Genomic DNA, 27998 nt, shown 5'->3' with positions numbered 1-27998 from the left:
CAGAGCTCACAACAGCCTAAAAGCTCAATTTAGAACAGCTGAGATAAATTACTGAATCAATTAAAACACATTAGTGGATGTCTGCACACATACTTAAAGCTAGCAAACAAGCCACTAAAAATCAGTGGGAGGAGAAAGACTAGCAGGGATTTTTTTGTTGTTGTTTGGTGGTGTTCTCAAGCTGTTGGTGTTTATTCTAGTCTGCTATTAACACTAGTTAAATATAACTAAAAGCTAGTGCTGACTTAAAAGAATCTGGTAAAGAGTAGGATCTAAAATGACTTTCCTTCCAAAGTGGCTAACTTTTCTAAAAGGCAAAGAGGTTGTTATTGCCAATGCAATAATTGCAATATTGACAATTGGTGGGCAACAGCTTTTCTCTTTTTTCACATTCAACTGTCCCTGTCATGTTGGACAGAACCTTATCTATGGGCTGGCTTTCCTAGGAGTGCCTGCACTGATCCTTCTGATTGTTGGCTACGCCCTGAACAACCAGACTTGGAGGCTGGTTATGGGCAAAAGGCCTCATTTTGAGAGGGTGACCTCATCAAACCGGTTGCTGAAATGCAAGCTGGTCTGCTTTGTCTTGTGCAGCATCACTGGGAGGGCGCTGGTTGCTCCAGTGACGTGGCTTGCAGTCACCCTGATAAACGGCTCATATTATATCTGTGCTGTGAGCGAGTACGTCCCTGTGTATTACTATGAAGCTGCTCCCAATGTCACTGCTAGTGAGCACAGTAGGATACTGGCTGAATTTCCCTGCAGTCATCTGGTTCCTCCAGAGCTGACCCGGGCAAGAGATGAAGTGATTCTGCTCCTCCGATACCAGTCACAAGTGAGTAACTCCTGTCGCCTGTAAACCTGATGATGAGGTGAGGCTAATTCAGCAGGCAAAGCTTTAGGATAAAACAAGATCAGTGTCCTCTGTCTTGAGTGCTAAATCTCTGTGTGTTTTGAAGCCTATTCTTTTCTTTTAAGTGGAACTGAACTTTAGGTATATACATTACATACAATGCCTGCTTGTCCCATTTGTTACCTGCTGCCTAAGGATATATTCTTCTTTTTGTAGTATGCTGAAAAGTAATATCAAGTAAGACAAATGGAAGTTTAAGAGCCAGGGAGGGTATGAAGTTTCTTCATTAAAGCAGAAGAAATGTGACTAAGAGGCCCTGGCTATGAGAGCTTCACATAAACCCATGTAAAATCTTGGGTTTTAGATCAGATTCAATTCTAAAAGTTTCCATGCTGGGTAAATAATAGGGGAAGCATTAAGTTGTCACTTCAGAGAAAACTGTTTTTAAACAGGCTATAAGCTAGTATAGTCTAGGACCTGGGTGGCCTATCTTATAACAATAATAGCTGAGAAAGCAATGTTCTTAAAACTGCACAACAGAAATTTCTTGAACTTGAAATGAACAAGTGATTTTACTACATGGCTGCCTCCAGTAGGCATGGACTGGGTTTGGTGGTAACAGATGCTTTCCAGGAATATATCTTGTTAATGCTGTTATTTAGGAAAAGCAAGTAAAGATAATCTTACAGATTTTCTGGTGCTCAAAAGTTATTGTATTTTCAGCTCTAACAGTTCTGTTTTGTTTTGTTCTTTTTTGTGGTAAGGTGGCTGGCTGGCTTCTGATTGCTGTGGTAGTCATCACTGTGTTCCTTTCTTACTGCCTGGCAAGCTGTTTCTCCCCGCTCAGCTTTCTGCATTTCAGATACTGGAGCAGCTATGTCCACAACGAGCAGGAGCTCTTTGATGAGGCAACGGAGCAGCACTCCAGGCTCTATGCCATGCAGAATGTAAGGAAGTTCTTTGGCTTTGTCCCAGGAAGTGAGAATGTGAAGGAAATTCGTATCCCATCTCTCAAGGAGTGGCAGGCCATTTCTGGACTGGCCTTTCTGAAGCGAGTGGATGAGGAGCACTATGATTACAGCCTCCTCCATGACTGGGCACTCAAGGAGCGTGCAAGTGGAAAGTATTTGAGGATTGATGAAGACCCTGGGATCATAACACAGCTTTGAAGATCCAAGCCTGCACAGTACTTTGCAGAAAAGCAGGAACCTGTCTAGCTCTATATCATACTTGAACTGTGCTGGAACTTCCCAATACAGTATTACATTGATGTATAAATTATGTGAGCAAGTGCATCAATGTAGTAATGTAGTGATTTAGAAACTCCTGACTGCCTTTACTGATGGCATTTTGACTCCTGTGAGATGTGGTGATCAATGTCTAGATTAGGGTTTAGGCTATTTCAAGCTTCAGCGCTCTGCTTTCTAATAGTTTTGCCGAAAGGACAAGTACATGCTGAGAAAGTTATTTACAAATGCTGTTTTATTTTTCTTTTCGTTCCATAAAAAGGATCTTTGAGGTGACCTTGATTGGATCCTATGAATTTGGTCCATTCTGTATAGACCAAGAGCAGGTATCCAGCTTTTCCTTAGTGACACCTAGCAGAAATTACTTATTTCTCCTCTTCCACTATTTTTTTGCATAATACAAGTAATCTCCACTGAGCTAACTACTAGTTAAATCTGGGGCTACAATAGCATGTAGGAACCATATGGGGAATTTTACCATCAAAGTCTGAGTTTAGATATGATGAGAGAACTTCCAATTCTGATAAAATCCCCACTGAGGAACATGGTGGATGTGTGTAACACATAGCAGCTGTATGAACAAACACTTGATATATGGCAAACTGTGTTGAAATATATTCCGGATGAAAGCAATAGCAAGGGCAGTCTCCTATTTGGAAATACTTCAAAATCTCCAAGGTGTGTGTGTGTGCTTGCCTACTGTACAAATAGCAAATGAGGATGGGAACAGAAATCTCACCCTGAGCAGTAGGGTTTGCTTTGCCTCTGTAAACTTGTAATTTATATGTATACTGGGCCCATGAATATTACTATCATTAAAAACTACTGAATTTTGTGAAAGAAGGCTTAATGATGTTTTTGTGTTTAGTCAGTTTGGTATGATGTGATATTACTCATCTCCTCTCTAACCCCCTGTATAGATGTTTCTAACTCTAAGGGGGAGGGAAATGCATGCCATAATTTTTTTAATGCTTGATGTACTGCCTTGCCATGTACACATACATCTGGGCTCCAAAGCCATATACTACACTATAGAATGCTATCTGCTACTCAGAAATGATCCCAGGCACTTGAAGTGGAAAAATCTAATTATTTGGTACATTTTACTAGAAAATGCAGGAGCCAGAACTGCTCTGTCACTTCTCTCCTCATCTGGATAGGGGAGAAAGGCTCATGGGTTAAGATAAGGACAAGCAGAGATTACTCAGCAATTACTGTCAAGGGCAAAACAGACTCCACTTGGAGAAATTAATTTTATTAGCAATGAAATCAGAGTGGGATAATGAGAACTAAACCTAAATCTTAAAGTACCTTCCCTCACCACCTTCCTTCTTCCTGAGCTCAATTCTACTCACAAATTTTATACCTCCTCCCCTCCAGTGGTACAGGGGGTGAGAGTGAATGGGTGTTGCAGTCACTTCATCTCATACTGTCTCTGCTGCTCCTTCCCCCCTGGAGGGAGGGCTCCTCACACTCCGCCCCTGCTCCACCGTGGGTACTTCCTCCCAGGAGACAGTCCTCCACCGATTCCTCCAGTGCTGGTCCTTTACAGGAGCTGCAGTTCTTCACGAACTGCTCCAGTGTGGGTCCTTTCCACAGGGTGCAGCCCTTCAGGAACGACCTGTTCCAGGGGAGGTCCCCTCCAGGGTCACAGATGCTGCCAGCAAGCCTTTTGCAGTGTGGGCTCCTCTCTCCACAGGTCTTGCCAAGAGTCTTCTCCAGCATAGGCCCCTGGTGGGATCACAGCCTCCTACAGGTACTCACTCACCTGCTCTGGTGTGAGTTACTCCAGGGGCTGCAGGGGCACAGCTGCCTCACCATGGTCTATACCACAGGCTGCAGGAGAATCTCTGCTCCAGGGCCTCTAGTGCCTGCTTCCCCTCCTTCCTCACTGAGCTTGGTGTCTGCAGAGCTGTTTCTCTCACTCCTCTCTCTGGCTGCAGTTTCTGTTGCTCAGGGTCTTTTTTTCCCTTCTTAAATCTGTTATCCCAGAGGTGCTGCCAGCGCTGCTGATGGTGCTCAGTCTGGGCCATGGGTGGGTCCATCTTGGAGCTGGCTGGCATCAGCTCTGTTGAACACAGAGAAAGCTTCTAGCAGCTTCTCACAGGAGCACCCCTGTAGTGCTCCTGCTACCAAAATCTGGCCATGCAAACCTAAAAAAAGGTAATGGAACTGCACTGTTTATGTGAACTCCTTAGGAAACAAAGTATGTCTGGTAGTAAACACAACTTCTGATTTAATTTTTAAAATATTTGTCTTTTTTTTGTTTAAGATGGAACACTGTAATCCGGAACCTATGCAACTGATTTGTCTATCTGAAGGTTTTGATAGAAAACCCCTGTGCTGGTGTCTGGATCCTAATGATAAAAACCTGCTGTCCTTAGTCCATGTGAATTCTTTCCACTTCTATTGTTTTACAGTACTACTATAAAATGATGCAATATTTGCAGTTAAGAGTAAGCTGTAAAATTATTTTTATTTCTTTCTCAGCTAATTTTTAAATAAGGCTTCATGATTTTTGATTTTGTCCTGATTACTATTTGCCCTGTCTTTTTTCATTATTTATATATGAAATAATACTATTTGTCCATTATTTTTCAGTATGTAATTTAAAATACTGAATGGAAATACTGTCACTGTGAAGTCAGCCTGCCAAAATACTAACAGACTATCATTTTGTTAGCACATATTGATCTAGAGTACTACAGCTGTAGCATTTTAAGTGATTTGGTGTATTTCCCTTTACTCCTCGGGTCTTTGAAATATGTAACGGATTGGTAGTTAAGGCACAGCTTTCAAATTAATTCATGATTACAGACAAATCTATGAGTTGGTACGGTTGAACAAACTGTGACTGCTAAAATCAGTCATCTTACCCAAGAATCCACTTTGAATTCCAGTCTGAATTGAAACTGAAAATTTGAAAATTATTCTCTTTCTGTCCATAGTAAAGATTTTCTGGAAACCCTGGGCTTATAAAACATGTATGTGGGAAAACTGCCAGCCATGGGGCCAGGAACGTGATACACCTTAAAACTGCTCTGTGTCCCACGTACCCATCAGGGTCTGCTGCTGTTTAACCCTCGACAGTCTTAAATTCATCCTGGCAGGAAACCTCGAAGCACAGCAGTTCCCAATACCGTCAGCCCTGCCGACTCCTATTCTGCACACACATCACGGTGATGCCACCGATGTGATGGGACTCCTGGAATCACGGTGAACGTTTCCCGGGACGGTTGCGGCTGCTGTTTAACTTCAAGCTGCAAACCACCACCTGCATCAAATAAACTTCCAATTTCTGGCAGAAATGGCATTCAGCTGCTTTACGCAATACCTAGAGCATCGGGTTTGAATCCCCTTCAGTTTGCTGATCCCTGTAAATTTTCACAGGAAAACATCCACGAGCGAACCGTAGCATCACTAGTCTGTGTAACACAGGGCGTGAGGACCCCAGCTCCGCCAGGGCCGCCGCTCCCGGCAGGGGCGGGGAGGCAGCGCGGCCGTGCCAGCAGGATCCCTCCTGCAGGCCCCGGAGCTGAGCGCCAGGCAGCGAGAGCTGGAACTGACTGAGCAGCGAGCACCGCAATTGCGAAGGCGGCCGCGGATCAGCCGGACGGGCTCCCCGTGCCCGGCCTCCCTCGCTCGCTGCTCCGTGGCTCCCTGCGGCGGCCCTGCCCGGCCCTGCCCAGCCAGAGGCGGCATCCCCGCCTATCGCGAGCGCGAGGCATGCTAGGAAGGGCCGGGACGGGTCGGGACAACGCAGGCGCGGGCGGGGGTGCGGCCTCGTCGCGGTGCGGGCGGCCCATGGCCGTGGGCGGCGGGCCACGATGACCGACTACAGCGAGGAGCAGCGCAACGAGCTGGAGGCGCTGGAGTCCATCTACCCGGACTCGTTCACGGGTGCGGGGCCGCGGCGGGGCCGCGCTCGCAGCCGGCGTGCGGGGGGGAGGAGGGGGGGGCCGCGGCGGGGCGGGCGGGGGGGCCGCGGGGGTCCCGAGCCGCGCGGGTTGGGAGGGTGCCGGGGATGTTGGTCCGCTTTCCCCGGCCGGGAAAAGCGAAGCGCTTGATGGCCCCTGTGGCCCGGTCGGTGGGCGCTGCCCCTGCCGCGTTTAGCGCTGTGGCACAGTAGCCAGCCCGGTCCCCTGTGCTGGAAGGATGCTCTTCGGAAAAGCCTTTCGAAAGATGCGGCCCTAGGTGGGAATCGCGGTGTTGGTTTGTGTGCCGACCGGTTTGCCTTTCCGGTAACAAGCTTGTCTCGATCGTGAGGCACTGGGTGTTTTGAGGTGCTTAAAGATGCTGTTTCCTCCGTAAATGTATAGCCACTACTAAGTGCCTTACTCCATTACAGGTGAAAAAAAGGCAGACTTTAATTCCCTGGTGCAGCATGTTAGATTGCTGAAACTTTCATGTTGTGGGTACATTGGTTCATCAGTTTTTCAGGATTATCAATTTACCTTCAAACAATCAAGAGTATCTACCATGTCGGCTAATCCAACATGATTTTTGGCATTCCATATCCAAAGAATATTTACAGTGGAAAAATCGGGGGCATTTTCTGATTCCTTCCTGCACAGTGTCTACTCTGCCTAGAGTTCCACAGCGTTTTACTTGGCAGTAACTTCACCACACAAACATTTGCCCAGTACAGTTGCCTGTTGCTGCAATCTGAAAATATTTTCAGGTCTTCGGTGTTATGTTAAAGATTACTTAAAGGTATATGAATTGGTCTCTTGTAACTGGGTATGCTGGATATCTGATATTGATAGTCATATTCTTTCATACAGCCTCTACTCTGTTGTGTACTCAGTTATTGTTCACTCATATAATGCTTTTATGCCCAAGAGAAGAAAGGGGAATAAAGACTGTAGTTGTGCATCAGCAATTAGGCAAAATTCAGTTGATACTTCGAGAGCATGTACACTAATTTGGGCATAGGTTATTACAATGGTGCAGAGCAGTCCTTACATGAGGATGTGATCTGCAACCCACAATTGTACAAGGAGGCTTTTAGCCTGTGAAACACAGGTCACAGCTCTTGCTGTGTTGTGTTGTCTGTCTTCTAGCTGCTGATTCACACACTTTCATTCTAGTACGCTGCTTGGTTAGTAGCACTTCTTGCATTAGGCTGTTTTAAATATAGGTGCGGGCATACTGTAAAAATAGTCTGGGGTCAAGAGTGCACTGGATGCTCATCAGATGCATTTAGTGCAGTAAAGCAAATTAGCTTTGGTAGCTTTCTGCATACAGTCAGTGCACCAGAAGCTGTTTTATTTGATTTGCACTTTCTGGAACAGTGAAACTTCCAGAAGAGAAAATTTGCCAAAAGTGAAACCCTTTGGTATTGTTTGATGATGTATATGGTCTCATTCAAAGAGCACTTGAGGCATCACATCATATGAAATATAGCTGTTAATTGAAAAGCATTACATTAATAAGTTAAAAAGGCCCTTAACACTGTATCAAGAGCTTGCTTTCTTCATAAGTCATTGAGAAGTTCAGTTTTAGTGCTGTGAAGCAGTAATTGATTTAATGACTCTCCCTGACTCTTGCTTTTTTCCTTTGAACAGTATTGTCAGAAAAGCCAACAACTTTCACAATCACTGTGACATCTGAAGCTGGAGAAAATGATGAAAGTAAGTTGATCATGTCTTACTCAGAAACTTCTCCTAAATATGTTTAATTCTATCACCAATAGCTTTGTATACCTCCTCTTAGATCCTTATAGGGGCCTGATACAGCAGACATTCCTTAACAATTCCTTAGTTCAAGGATTTGGGTGATCCTTGTTTAGTTTGCAGAAATGTTATGCTCTCACTGCAGGGCTACTTTCTGCTGAATCTCAAAGGCTTTGTAGCGTAGTTTCAAAAGGTATGGGTTCCACTATCTTTGCAGTGACTTACAGACGTGTTGTGAGGGGATTTTTTTTTCTGGCAACTGTGTGTGTGCCAGCTATGTGGGAGAGTTGAGTCTGTGTGCTTTGAATGTGCAGCCATTAAGGAACAGTTCCAGAGCAGAAGGCTGTGGGTCCCAAGTCCCAGTGTATTTGTTAACTACCAACAATTGCGTGGGCATGTTGTAAGCAAGCCTTACTCCAAGAAATCGGAAAGCTGCTATTCTGGATACTATAACAGAAGGAGTAAACTGGTTCTGTGTTACTTAATTTTAAAGGAGTAAGTCCTGCTTAGAGCAGATGTCCATGTTGAACAGACTGCTGTGCTGCCAAGAACTGTGAGTCTGGAACTAAAGGAAAACTGCTCCCTGGTATTCTGGGAGGATGTCTAAAAGGAACTTGATTCTCTTTTACCTCATTTCCATGTTATCCTGGTTCTGGGCACCTTCAGATTGAATGCATTTTTCTTGGGCAGTCCTCCGATTAATAACTTCTACTGGACATATGATGTTTGTCCACAGTGTGGAGCCCTGGAACCCAACACAGAGGTTGATACTTCAGCTAGGCACACAGAATCTGAAGTGTTAGTATGCTGAGATTTTGTCTAGTTGTTACTACAACACTGGCTATTTTCCAGCTTTAAGTAGAATATGAGGGAAATTACTGCTCTAGTACCTGTCATACCACAGAAGATTTTTCAGTCTTCCTAAAGACCTTTCAGACTTGAGTAGGTTTTAATAATTTGTGCAAGTGTAAACTTTATCATCTTAATTTCTTTGAACTCTTGGGTTATGTTTAAATCTGTTCATATTGTTTTAACATCTCTGTAAGAAGACTGTTCCTTAAAGACAAGAATAGTTTGTATTCTATAATCTTTAGTATGTTAATGCAGTAGGAAAACATACAATTAAAGCTAAACAGAGTTATCACCATAAGAACGTGTTTCTTTACCTTGTAGCTGTCCAGACAACCCTTAAATTTACCTATAGAGAAAAATACCCTGATGAAGCTCCGCTGTATGAAATTATCTCACAGGAGAATCTTGATGATAATGATGTCATGGACATAATAAAACTGCTAGAGCAGCAGGTAAGGAAAATGGAATATCTTGGTACAGCTTGATGCAACTGCACACTTTGGCTGGAGTTTCTCTCTCAAATCAGTTGTTTTTGGAGGTATGTGCTACTGATCTGAAACCTGTTCCCTAATATCGGGACTTGCTTTGAAGTTTGAATTTGGTGAATGACACCACTGAGGTAAGATACAGGGCTAATTCAGTGTGTGCAATAATACAGAGTAATGAAATGGAAGTGCACGACGGCTCCCCCTCTTTTCCACTTCTAGCTTAAGGTGAATTTGTCTAACTCTGTATGTGTGTACGTGTGTATATATATATATATATATATATATATATATATATATATATATATATGTAGTATTTGTGAAAATAAGCTGCCTCAGTTTCATTTGGAGAACTTGGAGATACTAAAAGATTGCCACATTAATTCTTTATTCTCTCTGATAACATAACTGTTTGGGGGTAGATCTCCTCAACCTTTGGGATCAGGAAATCATCAAACCTTCGTGAAGGAAAGAAGGAAGCACTTCTTTGGTTTCAGGAATTTCTGACAAGTCTTCACTGCCTTAAAATTGCCATAATATGTTTAGTGGGCATTTTTTTAATTTTGAATTTACTTCATATAACCTTCCTTCTATCAGCTGATGGTTTTTTTTTGTTTTCCTGGGAAACTGTCTCACTTCAAAGAAGCATGTAATAGAATTAAGGAATAAACTGTTCCAGGAGAAGAAAGGTTCTGAGTGACTTGTCTCTTATGATTTATGATATGCAAATTTTAGAGTTGTGTTTCTACTGTCGGCTTTGTTTTATTCATGAAAAAGCCTTTCAGAAGATGTCTATAATTTGTTAATAACCTGAACACAGACATTCATCTTTGTGTTGTGCTGCATACCCATTTGGGGATGACTAACTGGATTAACTGGCCAGTTGAATTTGAATTTTACAGCGAGCTTTTGAGACTGGTGCAGAATATGTCAGCTCTGCCCTCTGCATTTGCACATCCTGCTTTCTAAAAACATGTTTTTGCATTCAGGTTCTTCTGTTTGAAGTTGCCTTCTTTGTGTTGTAGGCAGAAGAAAATTTAGGAATGGTAATGATCTTCACTCTGGTCTCAGGGGTACAGGAGAAATTAAATGAAATAGTGGATCAAATAAAAACAAGAAGAGAAGAAGAGAAGAAACAGAAAGAAAGAGAAGCAGAAGAAGAAGAGAAAGTATGTAAAATAACATTCTAAATGAAAAAGACTTTCAACTTCTTTAAAATGCATTGGTTTGATGCAGGAGCAGTTCTCAGTTGCAGTGGGAAAGGAACAGCTACAGATAATTTAACTGAAACTTAAGATTGTTTAATGAACTTAAGTGATCTTTTTTTCCCCTTTTGTCTTAAGCAGTCTTTTTAGAGTCTTAACTGCATGTTCACAGTCCCTTCTAGCATTATTTCCTAAGGCAGGGATTTTTCCCAAATGAAATCAGATTTGCTGTAGACAGTTTTTTTGCTGGAAGGAGGGGGAGCAAGAGGGAATGGGGAGCAAAAAAGGTTAGTCATGCTGCACATGGGCTCCATGGTTTGAGGAAGGCTGTCTTCCTGGGTGGGCTGAGCGGATGGGGTGGAAGCAGGGACCAATCTTCAAAACTGGTTTGCCCTCTTGTAGAATAGTGCTACCATTCATGGATTATGCTAAGTCCAACTAATGAGTTTTCATTCACTTCCTGAGAAATAGCTGGAGGGTGATGGGACCTGAAAGGTTCTGTATTGCTGAAAATTGGCAAAGAAGTATCTGAGAAAAAATAATCTTTTTTTTTTATCTGTTTCAGCAATATAAAAGGATTCATGTATTTTAATGGACAGTATTTCAGGGTAGATTGTACTTAAGGGTTGGTAAGAAGTACTGCCTACTTATAAATAACCGATACCAGTGGAGAATTGTGAACTATTGCATGCTAGGTCCAAAAGGAGTATGCAAGGTTCTTCCATGAGAGTTTCCACCTCAGTATAGTTCTCTGAGGGGAAGAGTCCCATGACAAAAACCACAAGAATGTATTCTTTATATATTCTCAGGATTAGGATTAATTTCTCAGAATACTTCACAGTGCTTCTGAGTGTTGCAATTTAAATAATTAAGAGAATGCTTATCTTCACCTATAGCTTTGCAAGTTGTGTTTGCAGCTTTGTTTTCTATTCTTCCAGCAACGTTTTCATGGCACTCCTGTTACCATTGAGAATTTCCTTAATTGGAAAGCCAAGTTTGATGCAGAGCTTCTAGAAATAAAAAGGAAAAAGATGAAAGAAGAAGAGCAAGCGGGCAAAAATAAGCTAAGCGGTATGTTTTAGTACTGGTCATGAAATTTCTGCAGTGGTACCAGCCTATAATGACCAGCTTAAAAGTAATTTTTACACAGATGATAGGTCTTGGCATTCTGTTCCATAGTCTGCATGGCTTAGCTTTGAAGTAGTCCTCCTGTGATGCTGGATCTACTTTTGACCTGATTACCTGAAAAAATGTAACCAGTGTGGCCATGCTGTATCACCATTCTGTTTTCTCCTCACTTCTGGCCAGTTTTGATGAAATTTGACAGAGATGGAAATTAAGTTTCATAAAAAGCTGTACAGGACCAGGGACACGCTTGATTCCTCTCTGAAGGGTATGCATTTGGGAATCTGCAAAGATGAGATAACAGAAACCAGGCTTCTAGTTTTTCTGTTCTTTCAAGTGCTGTTACTATGTGGTGTCTATGTGGTGTTTTCCTCTATACAAATGTAGTCTTTAGAAGCTTCCCTTTACCAAACCAAAACCAGACGTATTCTTGGATGTCATTATTGTAATTCCAGTATTACCATGGACACCAACCAGTCTTGTTTGTGGAAGCTTTCATAAGCAGTGTAGATGAAAGACAGGTGATTATGTGGAATGAGTCCTGAGCTTTTCTTCCTGTTCCTCTCAGTCAGAAAGTCACTCTTCTGTGATGTTGCCTTCACAGCTCTGTGTGTGTGTGTGTGTGTGTGTGTGTGTGTGTGTGTAGACCAAGTCTTTTTGAATGGGAGAATATATAAAAAAAGGTGGAGGAGTCAGCTGATTTCCTTCCCAGTTAGCACAGAGGATCTCCTGTGGAATGCAAAATGAAGAGTAAAGCAATAAGGACTGAACACAGGCTGTGGGTTGTAAATTTGTTGTATTGGGGGTTGTAAATGCCCCCCATATTAAAGTCATAATAACATTACAGTGACCCATTTCACATGTAAGCGGAGGAAGCTTGTTGGCATGGATGAGTCGTGGATGAATGAAAAAAAAAAAACAGAATGGGGACCTTACAGAAATTAGCAGTTAAAAACATAAAAGACTGCTAGAATTGGTTGATTTGAAAACACTAAAATAGACATGCTGACTGTTGTTGCCTTAGGTTTATAGTTGCTTCAGAACTGTACTTGCTTATATATTGTTTTTTATTTCTAGGTAAACAGCTGTTTGAAATGGATCATAACCTTGACACCTCTGACATCCAGTTCTTGGAGGAAGGTAAATTTCTATTAGATTCCGCAGCTGAAAGGCAGTGGCTTAAAATAGGTCAAATTTCCTAAGCAAAATCTGCATTATATTTCTGACTTAACATCTTAACATCTTAACATCTTACATCAGAGTCACTTTGGAAGAACTTTCCAAGAAGTCCTGCTTTGCAGAGTGAACAGAAGTAATTTTAACTTTTCTCAAAACCAAAACCTTTTCACGATGATAAAGTGTATTTATTTGCAGCCTTGTGCTTGAGTTGATCTTATTTACATTGTTTCTGTTTAAATGATTGGACTCGGAGCAAAACAAAAGAAAAAAAAAAAGAAAAGCAAAAACAAAATAAAAAAACCCCAACTCAGCCCTGATATTTTTTTTTCCTAATAGCCAGCTTTCTAACCCCTGATTTCAACCCGTGATTTCAAGCACAGGTCTTGGACTTCTGTCACTTTTTCTCTGAACCTGAACACCGATAGTAGATATCTTGCAGGCCGAAATAAATATTATTTGCTTCTGTGCAACCCAGTTCTTTTTCATGGTTTCTGCAGATATGCCTGTTACCTTACCTAAAATACTGACCTGGTTCCAGATGAAAATTCTGTAAGCCTGTGCCAGAAAAATACTAAACTTGGAAAATCATTTGGAGATAAAGCATATAAAAGCATATATACTCACAGTAACATACCCTAGTTTAAAATACCTGAGTTTTGAGGTAAGACAGTTCTTTAATATAGCTGCATTATCTACTGGTATCACAAAACACAGGCAGAAGAGTCAAAATTCTTCTCTGCAAGTAACAATTGAAAAAAAAAATTTATGAATGTCAGTGGGTATAAACTTGAAATGGTAGTAATGGGGAAGTTTAGGTTTTTTTACAGGGAATTATTTAATCTTGTCTTCCTAGAAAATACCTAAAGTGGAGATGGTTTATTGATGTCAGATTTGGCTGCCTCAAGGGAGGATCAGACCTCTACCTGGGCTCTGTGCCCAGATGATTTGGGATTAATGCATTAATTTGTAATCCTGTTGCTGCTACTGCATTAATTTGTAATCCTGTTGCTACTGGTGATTAAAAACTCTTTATTGCTGCTTGCATTCTATCATAGAAGCAACAGGTTACCAACTCTGTTTTAATATTACAGTAGCATGTAGTACTAATTTTCAGAGGATACCGGCATTATCTCATATCGGTGCCTTCAAGTCCAGTGATGTGATAGGAACTTCATTTGGTGACCAGAAGGTGTCACTGTTGATACATGAAAACGAAACAGCAGCCCTCAAGTTTTCTCCTTAGGTCAGCAGCATCTCTTTCAGAAGAAAATGTGAAAGTACTCAAAGCTTTATCTTGCTTGTAAAATTTAAATCTGAAAGCAAATATATGTATGTCAGCATATGTTGTGTAAGGAATTTTTTATGAGCCCTGTGAATTTATCTCATTAGGATAGTAGTAATTATTCCAGCTCTGAGGTCCTGAGCTCTGGCTTTGGCTGTCCAGGGGAGAAAGAATCTCTGCTTCTGGCAAATGTAAATTTTAATTTCATGCTCCCAATGAGTTCTGAGGTTCTGTATGACATTTCTCTTGACTCGGTTTTGATACAAAGAAAAAAACTTCAGCTGTAAAAAGATAAAATGTGGCATTTATTTTTCCATATCTATTTGGTGTATAAAAAGCCAAGTAAGTTAGCAGCTACCTCCATTGAAGAACTAATACTAAAAGGTCTTGTATGTTTTCATTTTGTTAATGTTTTCCTTGTTTCCTTGTTTGTTGTTATTTTTATGAAAATAAAGTATCTTTCTATTCCTTACAGCTGGAAACAATGTGGAGGTTGATGAATCTTTATTCCAAGAAATGGATGATTTAGAGTTGGAGGATGAAGAGGATGACCCTGACTACAACCCTGTTAATTTAGATAGTGATTAGACTTATTTGAACTGATTCTGTCATCAGTATGGACATATGTAAGGAGAGAGGGGCAAGCAGGAAAGCCACAGCATCTGTGGTTTTAGTAATGTGTATCATTTTTCTTTTTTCTTAATTTTTTTCCAAAGAAAAAAACAACATATTTTAAATCCAGGAGAATGGTCTTCTGATGACTTTCAGTATAAATAAATTTACTTCAATGTTTCAAATGAAAAATTTGAGAAATACTGATCTGTCTGAAAACACTTTTCTATTTTCTCTAATTTTTTTCCTCCGTACTTCTGTAATTGTCCTTTGAAGGGATGTGGCAACATGCAAGATGGAAAGATGTTACAGCAAGCACTAAACATACCTGCATCTGAATGCTGAGCAGCTGTTCTGCTGTCTTCCACCTGGGATAAACATGGGCAGCTTTGGTGAATAAAAGGGATCACATACTATGCAGGGGTTTTTTTTTTGTTTCTTCCTCCTGTGGAATTTTTTAATAATTCAAGTCAGTTCTGGTGCCCCAGTTTATCAGTTGTAGATAGACAGCACTAGGCACCTTTGTTGTATAGCCTTATTAAAGCCTAGTGGAAACCATTTCCATGCAATTCAATTGTTTTTCCATAGTCATGAATAATATTTTCAAAATGGTGAATTCAGGTCAGTAGGGGGGAAAGAAAGTCAGAATGTGAAGTCCTCTTGAAGTTTGGTTGATTTGTTCAGAGAGGGCTTGGGTTTTTTTGAATGTGTGCCTCAATGAACTTCTACGAAAAATCAAAATCCACATTAGGAAGATGAGTTTGCTTTTGGCAGCGAACTGTATCAAAACACTATGAGTGGAGTGCACATTACAGCAGCAGGGTTTATAGAGTGCTCTATAGATTTGAATGTAACTGGTGTAGTTTCAGAAGCATTGTGTTGGCAGCCTGTGAAGGTTAGCACAGAATGCAGTAAAGCTACACGTCAACTTGGGGATGTTGCCCATCCTTCAGAGTTGTTTCTGGAGCTAACAGCTGTTAGACTCCTCTCTTACCACCTCCAAACAGCCCAAACACTGCAAGAACTGCAGTGTTTAAACATGCTGTGTTTGAAACTGCAGCGCTAGAAGGATGATGGTGTCAAAAGACAGCTTTCCAAATAGAGAGACAGGCACTTCAACGATTAAACACTGTGTGCTGAATTTTAAACACTGTTAGTAGACTGCCTTAACTGTGCCAGCTTCAATCTTTGAAGAGGGTTGCACTAAAATATCACATTACTTAGAGGAATAATAAATTTATGAATTTTATTATTTGAAAATTCCATATTCAAGATGAGAAGTTTAATTATGAAAATAATTTAATGGTTATAATATTCTCTGCTCATATCACTCGAGAACATCTGTTTTGGATGACTTCCTTTAACCTGTTTTTTTTTTTCCTTTTTTTTTCATTCAAGGTGAATGAATTTCTAGTAGACAGAAATGTGTTCAAGTACCCTGTAAATACTTTTATAAATTAACCATGTGCCTTTGTTCCTACTGTTGTCCCTATGTTCTTTTCAATTTTGGCTACTAAGAACTCTAGATAAGCATCTGTGTCTCAATGACAATGCTTTATATTTCAAAGCAATAAGCAGAATCTGTACTCCAACAGAGTTACCAGATACATTAAAAGAATTGTGAGCTAATGTGATATTAAATCTTGTCTTTTCCAAAGTTACAGTTGGATTGAAAGCTTCATAGTTACTACATCCAGCTTCCTGTGTAATTGCTAGGATGCTTTAAAATGCTCTTCAGCACTGAACTTATTTCTGGCATGTCTCAACTCAGCTGCATAAAGCCCCATTTAATTCCTAAGGCTGCTTTCCATTTCCAGCTATGTATGTTTAAAACTGGTAGGTTTTTCATAAAATGAGTGAATTGGATCCCTCTAAATTTGGACCAAATCAAAGAATCGTGTAGCCTGTGCAAATGTGGTAATTAGAAAATTTTCCAAGTGGATCACTGATAAGTCATCTGCATATGAAAAGAAGTTTCTCATTAATTATATTTCTAGAATTTTGAAATTTTCTAGTCTGTTTTCACACTAGCATATTTATTGGTTTTCATGCAGAGAATGTATAGCTTAAAAATGTTAAAATTATGTAAAACAAGTTAAAATGTGAAAATGTGGTTTTGCTGTTATATTTCAAAGCAGAGGAAATAATAAGGCTTGAAGTGACAAAAAAGTTGCATAAAGTCTGTTCCTCCAGGTCTTTGTAAGAAGTTTTAGTGACTCAGTCTGAACTGCAGATTTGTTTAGCTTTGTTAGCAATTAACATCTGTGAAATAAAAGGGAATTTGACTGAGAGTAAGCCTGGCTGTCTGTGTTAGTTTACTGAAGTGAATGGAGAGAAGGGTTTTTTTCTGGAAAAAGTTTAGCCGGGATATTTAAATTTGCTTATGTACTTTGGATTAGATTGAAAACTAATTCTTATTAATTGAATAAAATCCCATTTATAAACTTTGACAGAATTACAGTAATTTAAAATCCTGGTGCTGACAACCTTTTTTGTATATTGCTTTTAACTGCCTCAGTCCAAAGCATGCACTGTAATGCATGGAGGCAATAGTGAGTTGCAACACTGCGCCTTGACCAGAATAAATTTAGTTTTGAACAGGCTGAGTGTTTTGAATAGAGTTCTCTTAAAAATCAGAGCATGGTGCCTACCACATCAAAATGCTGTAAAATCTCAAGCATACTGCAAAGCCTAGGATTTTGTGTCCAAATTATGGTTGCAGTATTGGCATCTGTTGGGAGTTGGGTGTCCTTCCTTTTGTTCCGTCTCATCCGCCCGTTAGTTGTGGGGAAACCGTGATGCTTTGATGGTACTTGGTGGGTGCTTGAGAAAAACAGGGACTTTAGCTGGGCCCAGGGGGGAGGGAGGGTGGGGCAGCTGGGGCTGGCTGGTTTCTTGGGCTGGAGAGCGAGACTCTCTCGGAGCTGTTGCGGCTTGGAGAAGGGAATTTCGCCATCACCCAGACGGAGCTGCTGCTGCTTCTCCTTCTTCTCTCTTCATTGGTGGCCTCGCACCCCCTGTCCTGCCGGGACGTGTGGCAGTGCCAGACACCGCCGCGGAGCTGCTGATACACCTCAGCCACCGGCCCAGGATCTCTGCTCATCCCTGCTGTTCCAGCCGACTGTTCCTCAGAACCCTGCAGGAGCACCGGGACTGACTGCGCGAGGGGGTTTGTGAAAACAAAGCCTCTCCTCCATCCCGTCTCAGCCAAGAAAGCTGTCACGGGGTCCCTGTTTCTGTTTTCTTGCTAATGCTGTAGTTATTGTTGTTTGTTTGCCTGGTTATACATACTAGTAAAGAACTGTTATTCCTATCCCCAGATCTCTGCCTGAGAGCCCCTTGATTTCAAAATTACAGTAATTTGGAGGGAGGGGGTTTTCATTCCAAGAGAGGTTCCTGCCCTCCCTAGCAGACACCTGTCTTCCAAAGCAAGACAGCAGCTCTGGCTTTTCTTTCCTTCCTTCCATCTGTTTGGCACCTGCCTCACAGAACAGGGTTAATAAGGGAGCTGACAGTCCTCCAATTCCCAGGAACTCTTTCCTAGTCTGAGCCCCTCTAGTGTCCTAAATATTTAAAACTTCCAAAGCTTACAGGCCACTGAAATGAATGCATTTCCATAACTATTTTTTTATTTTAATGCATATTTCAGGAAAATCAGTGATTGATGGATTTTAATATCTGTACACGTCCACGTTTCACTGCTTCCAAAAATGACAAGCTCTTATTGCCAGAACACATGAAACACAAGAGAAAGAGGTGACTGGTAAGGCTCTTACACCTGTATTTAGGTGTCAACATAAAAAGAGTCTAAAGGAAAGGGATGTATCTAAATTCCAGTTAAAATAGATGGATGCACGATACAGCTGGTAAAGCAAAAACACCCTTTGCTACCTGCAACACACTTCACCATCCCTCCCAGCCTTCAGCTCCCCTCCTGGAGGGGCAGGGCTCTTACATTCAACCAGAGCAGCATGTCCTAGGTACAGGTGCCTCAAACACCCGTGATACTTGTTTCAGCAGACAGCTCCAATCTCTTAAATGGCATTAACCCTGCACAACAGAAGCACTAGTCAAAAGGCAGTGTCTTTTTTGGGATATACATGATAAAACACACAAAAAAGAGAAATTTAAAAAAAAATGATGAAGTGAAGATGGAATATGGAATAAACACTTTTAAAAAATATATTAATTTTATTTATTCATGGTACAAAAGGAATATTTTCTTCCTCTACCCCAAAAGATTGTCTTGCACAACACCTAAAGCACGCACACTTGATTTTGGAAATGCTTTCTTAGACCTCTTAGACCAATGCCAACACTGGTCCTAAGCACATCTGTTTCAGTGATACATCTAGAGAAGCCAACTAATTGAAAAGAAGTTTACTAGTAAAGAAATCCCTGGTGGAAGAAACTGAATCATGAAGAAATAGAGGCACATAAACAGTCACAGTGGCAGCATAAACACATTTACAGATGTAGACCAGGAATTCCAATGAAGTAGCTCCATAGTATCTTTATCCACTGCTCATTAACAACAGTGATGACATTTGCTACAAGACAGTATATGTTGCTAATTCTAAGCAACTAAGAAAATAACACAGTTTCTAGTAAGACAAGGACCGCAATACTTCAGAGGTACCTTTGTATCAGGAAGCGGAAGTTTTGAAAGGAACACAAAACCTACAGGTTTACTCCAGTGTTGTGCTTCTCCAGAGCTCCCAAGCATTTATGGAGACATAGTTTAAGTCTAAAAATTGTTGATTTAGGCTCCACAGTCCAGCAGTTTACTGTTTTGCACCCAGCAAGTTCCAGAAGCAGGTTACAAAGGTATCCTTTAAGGAATCTTCTCTGATGTTAAGACCTGAGAAGCACAGCAGCGAGCCTAAAAATAGGTGGGAAGAGAGGAAAAGAAAATACTTTCATGAACAAAACCAGCACTTCAAAGAGCTTGTTCTAAATTAGTAGTTTAGTAATCTTAACGAGCGTTAGGGGTTACATTTCATCTTAATGAAATGGGAGCTTCCAAGACAACACTCTAAACTACTGAAATTTTTAAATATAAATCAAATTTTTGAAAAGAAGAAAAAAGTGGCAAATCAAAACCAAACCTAAACAATACTTTTTTTACACTGTGTCCTAAATTTTAAGGCTTTTCTCAGTAGGAGGAGAATATGGCCATGTTTCACTGATATTTCTGACATGTTCAGGGCCAAAGAACACTTAAGACAATACCTCATTTCAACATACACAATAAATACAGCAAAGCAAGTGATTCAGTCACCAGTTATTTCATAGTTTGAATAAAAGTGTGCCCTGAAGCTTGAACATGCTGAACAGCGCTGGTAAGACACCACAGAATTGGAATGTTGGTCCTCCAAATCAATTTAAGAAAGAAAAAGCTTAAGAAATAAAAACCACATTTGACAACCTGCTGAAAATTTATAAGGTCATAAAAAAGGTAAAATGCCCCAAAGTCAAACACATGGATAGGATTTATAAAAATTTCAACAGCTCAAATCTCTGAATGTAATTTTGCATTATGAGTGTAAGTATCTTACATGCTCACACAGTCAGTTATTTATGAGAAAACACTTTATGGAAATGGAAAGTTTAAAAAAGCCTAATTTATAACTGCAAACGGCTGAAAGCTTCATATAAGACCTAGAAGTTGTCAGTTGCATCAAGGTGGCATCCATTTATATGCAAAATGTTTTTGGTTTTGATATCCTGTGATTATATGAGCAGAAGGTGGAAGAAAAAAAAGATCAAGGAAAGTGAAAAGATGCAAAAAATCCACCATGCAACCATATATGCATATGCATTTAAGTAAGAGATGTAGATGGTTTTAAATTTTCACAAACAGAAACTGTTTTCTGAGATACTTACAGCTTTCTCTTCCAAAGAGAGCACCCCATCTACAGCCACTATCTGGTATTGCTTTTCTTTTAGGCTACCCACAAATTTCCGAAGTAGTTTGAGACCAGTTCCATCATTTTGTTTCAGCAGTTTCTGCATTTGTTGGGAAGAACATCCTGGGTCAAACAGTAGTAAACATAAGCTTTTGTTCTTCTTCTCCTCTATTCCAACAACAGTACGACTATGACCTAATATCAAAATAAGAGTTTCAGTAGTTTAGAAACACATAAATCCCATTTACTACCTTGTAATGTATGACTGATTTGCAGATCAAGGAAGGCATTACTTGAAATTTAAGAAGATAGTTATAAGAGTATATGTCAAAAAGTTGAGATCCCAATCACATTCAGCTCTTCCATCCAATAAAAACACAAATCTTAATGTTGCTCTTACTAAATAGGAAAATTATGGGAAATAAAACCACGCCTTCAATTCAACGAAATGACTAAAAAATGCTGCTCTGAACTGCAGTACATATAAAGAAAGATTGATAATGGTAAGAACCCAGCATATTGTGACACTCACCTTGATGTTGCAAGTAAATAGGTGGTTTGGAAGTACACACCACCTTTGCACCACCTTCATTATCTGTAGAATAGTAGTGCAAAATCCACTCAAGCAAGCGAGGGTGTGTACCCACAGGGCCAGTGGGCTTGTGAAAGTCAATGATTTGGCACCTACAAAACATTGAGAATCAAAACAACACTAAAGTTTCAAGCAGGTTGCTTGTTAAAACAATTTTTTCATCTCTGGGTCCCTGCCTCCTGCACCCTGTGGTCTTTACTACTTTCTTATTTTTTAATACAGGAGTACAGGCCACATAATTACAAAGCAATGAAACATATACTGTCACAAACTAGAAAATTTATTACATAAGAAAGAAGTGCTCTACTCTGTTCAGTCTAACAAGAACTTGTGAAACTTGCAAAAATTAATGTTACATTTTTTTGTATGTGATACACGTACACTAGAGAATCCAATTGAAAGCCACAGAAAATAGATTAAATTCAGATTCTTCTTGAGAAGAAACTTCCAGAGAAACAAAGTTTTCAATCAGTGCTTTAATTTATGCATATGTGGCATAATTCTGCATCGTCTCCATGATCTAAGCAGTCACTCAACTTATGTACTTCCTATAAGTAGCTACATGTACATGTAAGTGGTTACACAGCTTCATGCTGCACTAAATCAGATCTGTTTATATATGGTTAAATTTAGTCACTAGGGTGGCTTTGTCATCACACAGTTGGGGATTCTAACCTTTGAAGGTACAGTGCTTAAATCAGAAATTAAAAATAACAACCACAACAAAAAGCAATATTTACTTTATCCTGAGACTGGTTAACAGTGAATAAATTTCACATGCTCCTATCCATGCTTTGGAACCATGTAATCTGTTGTTGAAGTGAGATGCCCCCTGAGGATCAAAACCTTCTCTCCAGGCATCTTCAATCATGGACTGAATCTTTGGGATACTAGGAATTAGTGTAGTATCTGGAACAGAAAAGCTTTTGAATTGTTACAGTGACTGAAATAGTCAATTAAAGATATTCAGCTTCTTTTATAACAAGCAGTTGATGTTACAAAGATGCATCAAAGAAACAAAGGGTAAAACTTCAACCACATCATTTCTTGACAGTATTCACCTCTGACTCTTTCACAGCAAGTGGAAGTGGTATAACAACCATTTAATAGGTATCATTGACCTTGTAAGACTTGCTGTGTAAATGAAAAGGCAAAACATCAGTCAGCAGGCTGTCATCCAAAGTATGTGGAACAAACAGCATTTTGTTTAATACCTCTCAGGCAGTCATTGTAGAAGCTGTTTTGCAACAGTGAGGAAAGGAGCATTTGGAAATTTCTGTATCCACAACCCCAGCCTCTGTCGCCCAAAGATGAGTGGAAGTGATCTACTCCTGCTGAAAGCCACACATGCCTCACATCTTTGCTCTCATTCTGATAGTACTTGCACAATGCTTCAATGACTCCTAAAGGAAGACAAAACATAAAGTTTATCTGTAAAATAAGCTACTAAATTTACCAAAAGATTCCTTCCTCAACTTGGAACAGATACAGATTAAGATTATTTTAAAATTTCATTACATTTAGAGCCCAAATCACAAAAGCAGTGGATATTGCCCCAATTTAATTTCAGTGGTCCTTATTTTGATGAATTTATGTACTATGAAGCTTTCAAAACAAAATAATTTTTTCACTTTTGCTACACAATTATTATTTAAAATTAAACAGCCTGGACTTAATTATAAACTGTGATAGCCAAAGGAACTATTACAGTGATACAGAAAATGTAAGTCACAAATAAAGCATTCCTATGCCCCTGCTACCTCCATTACAGCTTTATAAAAACACGACAATACTTATGCTTACTATGTAAACCTTTTATTCCTGCCAAATTATTTTCCCTGGAGAAACTAAGAGGGGAAAAAGAAAAAAAAAAAAAAAAAGGAATGGCAGCAATGGCAAAGAACTTGAAAATTATTGTAAATATTTTTAAATAATCCTCCTGCAGGATATTCCAAGTTCTCCTTTGTTACATGAAAGAAAATGCTTTGTAATGCTCTCTTCAATTCATATATGTAAATCCTCAAAGCTCTTTTATCGTCATGCTGTTGTGAAGAGAATCATTCCATAGTCACCACAAATTATTTTCTAACAACTTCTCTGAAATCTAAATCATTACCAAGAATGAAAACTTTAAATGTGTTATTTCCATGCAATCCATTTGACAGAAGAAATTTTATTTTCTTGGTTTTCAAGAACCAAGTGGATATTTTGTAAGCCAGAATCACTAGCAATAGGCTCTAAGACCTTTGAATTGTGGTCTTGGAAAGTAAAGACAAGGGAGCCTTTTGAAAGGGACACAGAGACCCACCTGCCCTGTGTTTCTGCATCAACTATAAAACATTTAAAAGATAATGTATCAAGCAGATGTCTACTCCTCACAGTCCTCTCTTGGGCTTTGTAATCAGGTGAACACTGTGCTTACCTGCCACCACCTTACACAATATAGCCATTAACAGAAACACAAGACAAAAAGCTGCTATAAATTTGAACAGCTGCACTGGATTAGGAACCAATGAGTATTAAGTATTAAACAAGCACAGAGTCAAGGGCAACCAGCTTGTAATAAGACACTTGCATCTTCAATATATATAATACATGTATTTGTGCCCATAACCAGACAACTTGGTTCCAAGTTCCACAGCAAAAAAAACCCAAAAAAACAAAAAACCAAACAAACAAACCCCTCCAGAAAACAACCAAAAAAACCACCAAAAACAACCAAACAAACAAAAAAACCAACAAAAAAACAGAAAAACATCCTGCAAGTTAGAACATAGATGAAAATTATACCAAGATTTAATTTCCTTATTACTTTAGGACTATAACAATTTGGATAGATCTAGAAAATAATGTTTAGAACTAGGACACGACCAATACTAAACAATGAATTACATGTTTTGTTAAAGACTGTTTTGATCACTACAATCTAAGGTCTAGAAAGTATAGTTTTGGTTGTATAATTTCAGCGTCTTTACCTGATGTCTTTGTTTTGCCATCATCTATACCAGAAGCCAAACTTTCCAGCATGTCAGCTTTTCTCTTATGATATTCAAAGGGCTGCATCCTTCCTCTATCCACTTCTCTTTCCATATTCTTTAGAAATTGCTGCTTGAAGCCACCAGAATTATCCAAGCCATACTGTCTCTGTTAGGTATGGAATGTGCATTACTTAAATCACATTTTAAAATTCACCTTTCGTCCATGCAGTTTCTCAATATCACTATCAGTAACTTTGAAAAATTGTGAGACATAAAAATTTCAGAATTACAATTATTTTAGAGCAGAAGACCAAGCTCCATTCCTGAACATGAACGTGGGACTAGGAAAGCCAGACCTGGAAGAGCAGACATATCCCTCTGTTCCCTCTTGGCAGAGCCATTGGCACAGAGGCAGTCTGGCAAGGAGGTAGTGAGAGTGGGAAGTGAGTCACCAGGGCTGTGAGATGGGAGACAGAGGGAAGCAGGACCTGGAACAGGTGATGGTATTCCAGTAAAGGACAGCCAGGATGCTCAGAGCCTTCGGCACTTTGGCAGGGAATATGCTCCAAGCTGCAGTGCAAGGCAGAGCACTAGAGCTGGCTGGAACACAGGCAGCAGGTGTGCTGGGAGAGTAGAACAGCAAGCATGGGGAGAAGCCAGCCCTATCCTGAGCCAGCACCAGTCAAAGGTGTAAAGCCAAGTAGCTCAACGCTGCCATGTCAGCACTCTGCCAGGATCAGCATTGCCGAGAGACTGAATTTGCTTCCAACCCATCCCTGCCATTCCAGGATATTACAATTCCAAGATACTCAGCTTCTAAAGGCACAACAGGTTTTACGTTTACCATTTAGAAACCAGAGCGTACCTGCAGCTTTTTAAATTCTTCATTCTCTCGCTTCTCTTCTTCTGATCTCTGCCGTTCATCTTCTTCAGTTTGGAGTTGCTGAGCCAGTTCTAGATCTCCAATGTTTCCACCTACTCCAGAACAACATTCTAAAGTGAGGGGACTTTCAGGAGGTTAGTAATGCTTTGAGGGATCATTTGTTTAATTTTTAAAGACTCCTTTTAAGCCGACATGTGTAAACAAAATTGTGCATTAATTTTAGGAGATGCATACCACATTATTTTGAGCTATTAGCAACAAATGCTGAACAGGACGGACTGCATTCAGTCTACCAAGACTCAGACTCTTGACTTGGAAAAAGTTTATGCAGTTACTGGAGCAATTACTCGGCAAATAATGCACATACCTGTACCACTGAGAAAACAGCTTTTGTTTACTGTGTTTCACTTCACTGTTAGCAAAATGTCACAGTTGCTTTAAAATAACTTATTAGCATCTAAGACCAATGATAGCAGTCTCATAAGGAAGTGACAAAAATATATAGAGAACTGAATAAGGTATCTCTAAGATTTTGTTAGCCATGTTGTAAAATAAAATTAATTTAGATTTTTTTACTTTAACAATACAATTAATGAATGAGCAAAGTATTTGCAGAAATGAATTGAGAAAAACAATGAAGTTTTCATAAGCTATAAATTCTCAACTCATCATAGTGGAACATGCCACTGTAGACTCCACTTATGTAACCCTTCTATAGAGCTAGAAAACCAAATATATAATACTGATGCCTTTTAAGCATTTTTTGCTCCAGGTTTTTCTTTTGGCTAACATGTAGTTCATTTACTTAGCAATCATGCATAGACAAAGATTTCTTTATTAGTGTGGTAATTAAGTAGAGCACTTGGACAAGGAATAGGATCTTAGCTATGTTAACTTCATTATACATGTGTCCAAGTTCCTTTTAAATATAGAAATATTTATTTTAAATTTTATCTGAGATTCTACACTACAACATGCAAATATTTGCAAATGCTTCCAAGTATTATCAAGCCCATACTCTTTCATATACCTTCTGAAAAGTTATGTTCCTCTAAGTGTAAATCCACATGTTCTTCAAGAATCTGAATGTTTGTACAGGTAAGACTGCACATAGGACATTCATACAGCTGTTCACCATTTCCTGTGTCTGAAAAAGAAACACAGTTTCTTGATGAATGCAATTCCTGAGGTTTTTTGCTAGAACCATGCCCTGATATACAATCTAAGACAAATACACAGTAACGAAGTTTGTGTTGCTACTGAAATTCCCCAGTGAAAGGCAGCAATTTCTAAACAGCTGTTACAAATTCTTAAGTGGTGAAGAGAGTATCTAATTACACAAAAATTTTAAGACATATTTTCATTCTTTCGACTAAGTTTTGCACCATTTAACTTACAGATTACAATTTGCTATGATAATATCTGTATCAAGAAATGCTTAGTCTGAAATATCAAACCATTAATAAGAAGATGTGTTCTGCTAACAGAAGAATTTACTATTCCTGTAATAACACAGCAATTATTGGACTGGAAGAATAAAAGTGCTGTCTTTCTTATTTTGTTGGTCATCCCGCATTTCTTCAGATAAATGTTCATTCTTCAGTTTTATGATTATTACTGAGGGTACCATGTAGTATAGGTGAAGTTCAAAAAGATTTCTGGAAATCATCTAGTCCCCCGTAGAATGGTCACATTAAATAGATTAAGTTACACACAGCTTTTCCCAGTAATTTTTTTCAATAATTCCAAGTACAGACTCTTCTCAAACTCCCTTCACAAACTCCCCAGAGGAATGTGTTCTAGTGTTTAACCACTCTCACAGTAAAAAGAAGTGTTCTTGCATTTAAATGGCATTCCTCATATTTTGACTTGTGCCCACTGCCAGTTGTTCTGCCACTGGGAACGACATACAAGTGCCTGAGTCCATCTTTCATGCTCTCCTCGAGTCCCCAGATTTTATCTGCACCTTCCCCAGTTCACAAAACACAAGAGCTGATATCCTGTGTTAGCAGTTTCTGGAAGGCATTTGTCCCAGCTAAATGTTTATGACGGGTTGGAGGAAAACTTGCTGGTATAATCATCTAAATTCACCAGAACCATTTAATGTAAAACTGCAAAATAGAGTTTTCTGAAAATATAGTTTTCAGAAACGTGTTAAATACATAAAAAGACCAAAACACCTTAATACAACTATTTTTAAAGCAGAAACTGGCATACAGGCAAGTAAATTATTCAAGCTCTGCATTATCTGCACACATGGAAGTAAAATGCTGCACAATGCTACGACCTGGGGGTGGGTGTGTTCTCGTTGGGGGTGGGGGGGTGGGTAAGGAAAACATCTTAATCACAGATTATGCAGTGTGGTTGACTGCACTGGCACATTTTGCATCCTAACCATCATTTATCTAGTCCGTATATGTAACTTGTTACATCACAAACGCGGTCTTCTAAGACTACCCACTAGCAGAGACACCACCGTTAAGCTTCTGAAACAACTATCAGCGTTCGGCCAGTTAGGTGAAATAAAATTCTGACCACGCCTGAAGTAAACTACAGCATCTAAACAAACAACCACTTCCTTCGCTCCAACTTTATCCCCCGGCCGGTTCTCCGCTGCCACCCCCGATCCGCGCGAAGAGCTCCCTGACTCCCTCCCTGCCTCCCTCCTGCCCGCCGCCGCTCACCCGTGCCCGGGGCGCCCAGCAGGTGCCCGTGCCGCGCCCTGACGTGCTCCTCCAGCTCCCGCCCCACAGCCTCCCCGCAGAACGGGCACTCGGGCGGTGCCCCGGGGCTGCGGGAGCCCGGTGGGCCCGGCTCCGGGCGAGCCGTCTCCGTCTGCCGCCGGAGCTCATCGCAGCCCTCGGCGGCGTTGCAGAGCGGGCAGCGGAGCTGGCGGCGGCACAGGGAAGGGCGCCGCAGGTGCCGCCTGCCCACCGCCTCAGAGGGCAGCGCCTGCCCGCACACATCGCACAGCACCATCGCGGAGCCGGGTCCCGGGTCCCGCTCCCCGCCTTCCCGCCCTGCGCGCCTCACGTCCCGCCCCCCCAACGCCTCACGGCTCGCCCCCTGCGCGCGCTTCCCGCTGGGAAGCGCCGTTCCCCGGCCCGGGGCGGGCGCGTGC

General features: G+C 40.4%; 3 protein-coding genes across 5 annotated transcripts; 2 read left to right on the top strand and 1 right to left on the bottom strand.

Moving 5' to 3' along the window:
* The first annotated feature begins 4 nt into the window (after window positions 1-4).
* On the top strand, window positions 5-2943 carry CALHM4 (calcium homeostasis modulator family member 4). Its single transcript, XM_005518296.3, has 2 exons — window positions 5-835; window positions 1618-2943. Exons 1-2 carry the CDS (start codon window positions 278-280, stop codon window positions 2020-2022), a joined length of 963 nt encoding a protein of 320 aa, XP_005518353.2. The 5' UTR covers window positions 5-277; the 3' UTR covers window positions 2023-2943.
* A 2898-nt stretch (window positions 2944-5841) lies between these two features.
* Window positions 5842-14722, top strand: RWDD1 (RWD domain containing 1). Its single transcript, XM_005518297.2, has 7 exons — window positions 5842-6000; window positions 7668-7733; window positions 8949-9079; window positions 10138-10281; window positions 11256-11388; window positions 12520-12582; window positions 14379-14722. Exons 1-7 carry the CDS (start codon window positions 5928-5930, stop codon window positions 14489-14491), a joined length of 723 nt encoding a protein of 240 aa, XP_005518354.1. The 5' UTR covers window positions 5842-5927; the 3' UTR covers window positions 14492-14722.
* Window positions 14723-18686: 3964 nt separating this feature from the next.
* Window positions 18687-27887, bottom strand: ZUP1 (zinc finger containing ubiquitin peptidase 1). Of its 3 annotated transcripts, none has more exons than XM_088053722.1 (9): window positions 27562-27887; window positions 25908-26024; window positions 24860-24972; window positions 23992-24160; window positions 22231-22419; window positions 21757-21925; window positions 20957-21108; window positions 20402-20619; window positions 18687-19397 (listed from the first exon to the last, which is right to left on the bottom strand). In XM_088053722.1, the coding sequence occupies exons 1-9, from the start codon at window positions 27854-27856 to the stop codon at window positions 19350-19352; spliced, it is 1470 nt and encodes a 489-aa protein (XP_087909848.1). In that variant the 5' UTR covers window positions 27857-27887; the 3' UTR covers window positions 18687-19349. The 3 variants fall into 3 exon arrangements, with proteins under 3 accessions (XP_087909848.1, XP_087909849.1, XP_005518355.2); XM_088053723.1 differs by having other exon boundaries at window positions 20402-20547; XM_005518298.3 differs by having other exon boundaries at window positions 24860-24969.
* Window positions 27888-27998: the final 111 nt, after the last annotated feature.

The sequence above is a fragment of the Pseudopodoces humilis genome, chromosome 3 (assembly GCF_049639895.1).
Source record: "Pseudopodoces humilis isolate 2021_Gansu_Grassland_sample_001 chromosome 3, ASM4963989v1, whole genome shotgun sequence".
Classification (NCBI taxonomy): Eukaryota; Metazoa; Chordata; class Aves; order Passeriformes; family Paridae; genus Pseudopodoces; species Pseudopodoces humilis.
This window is presented reverse-complemented; position numbering and strand designations above follow the sequence as displayed.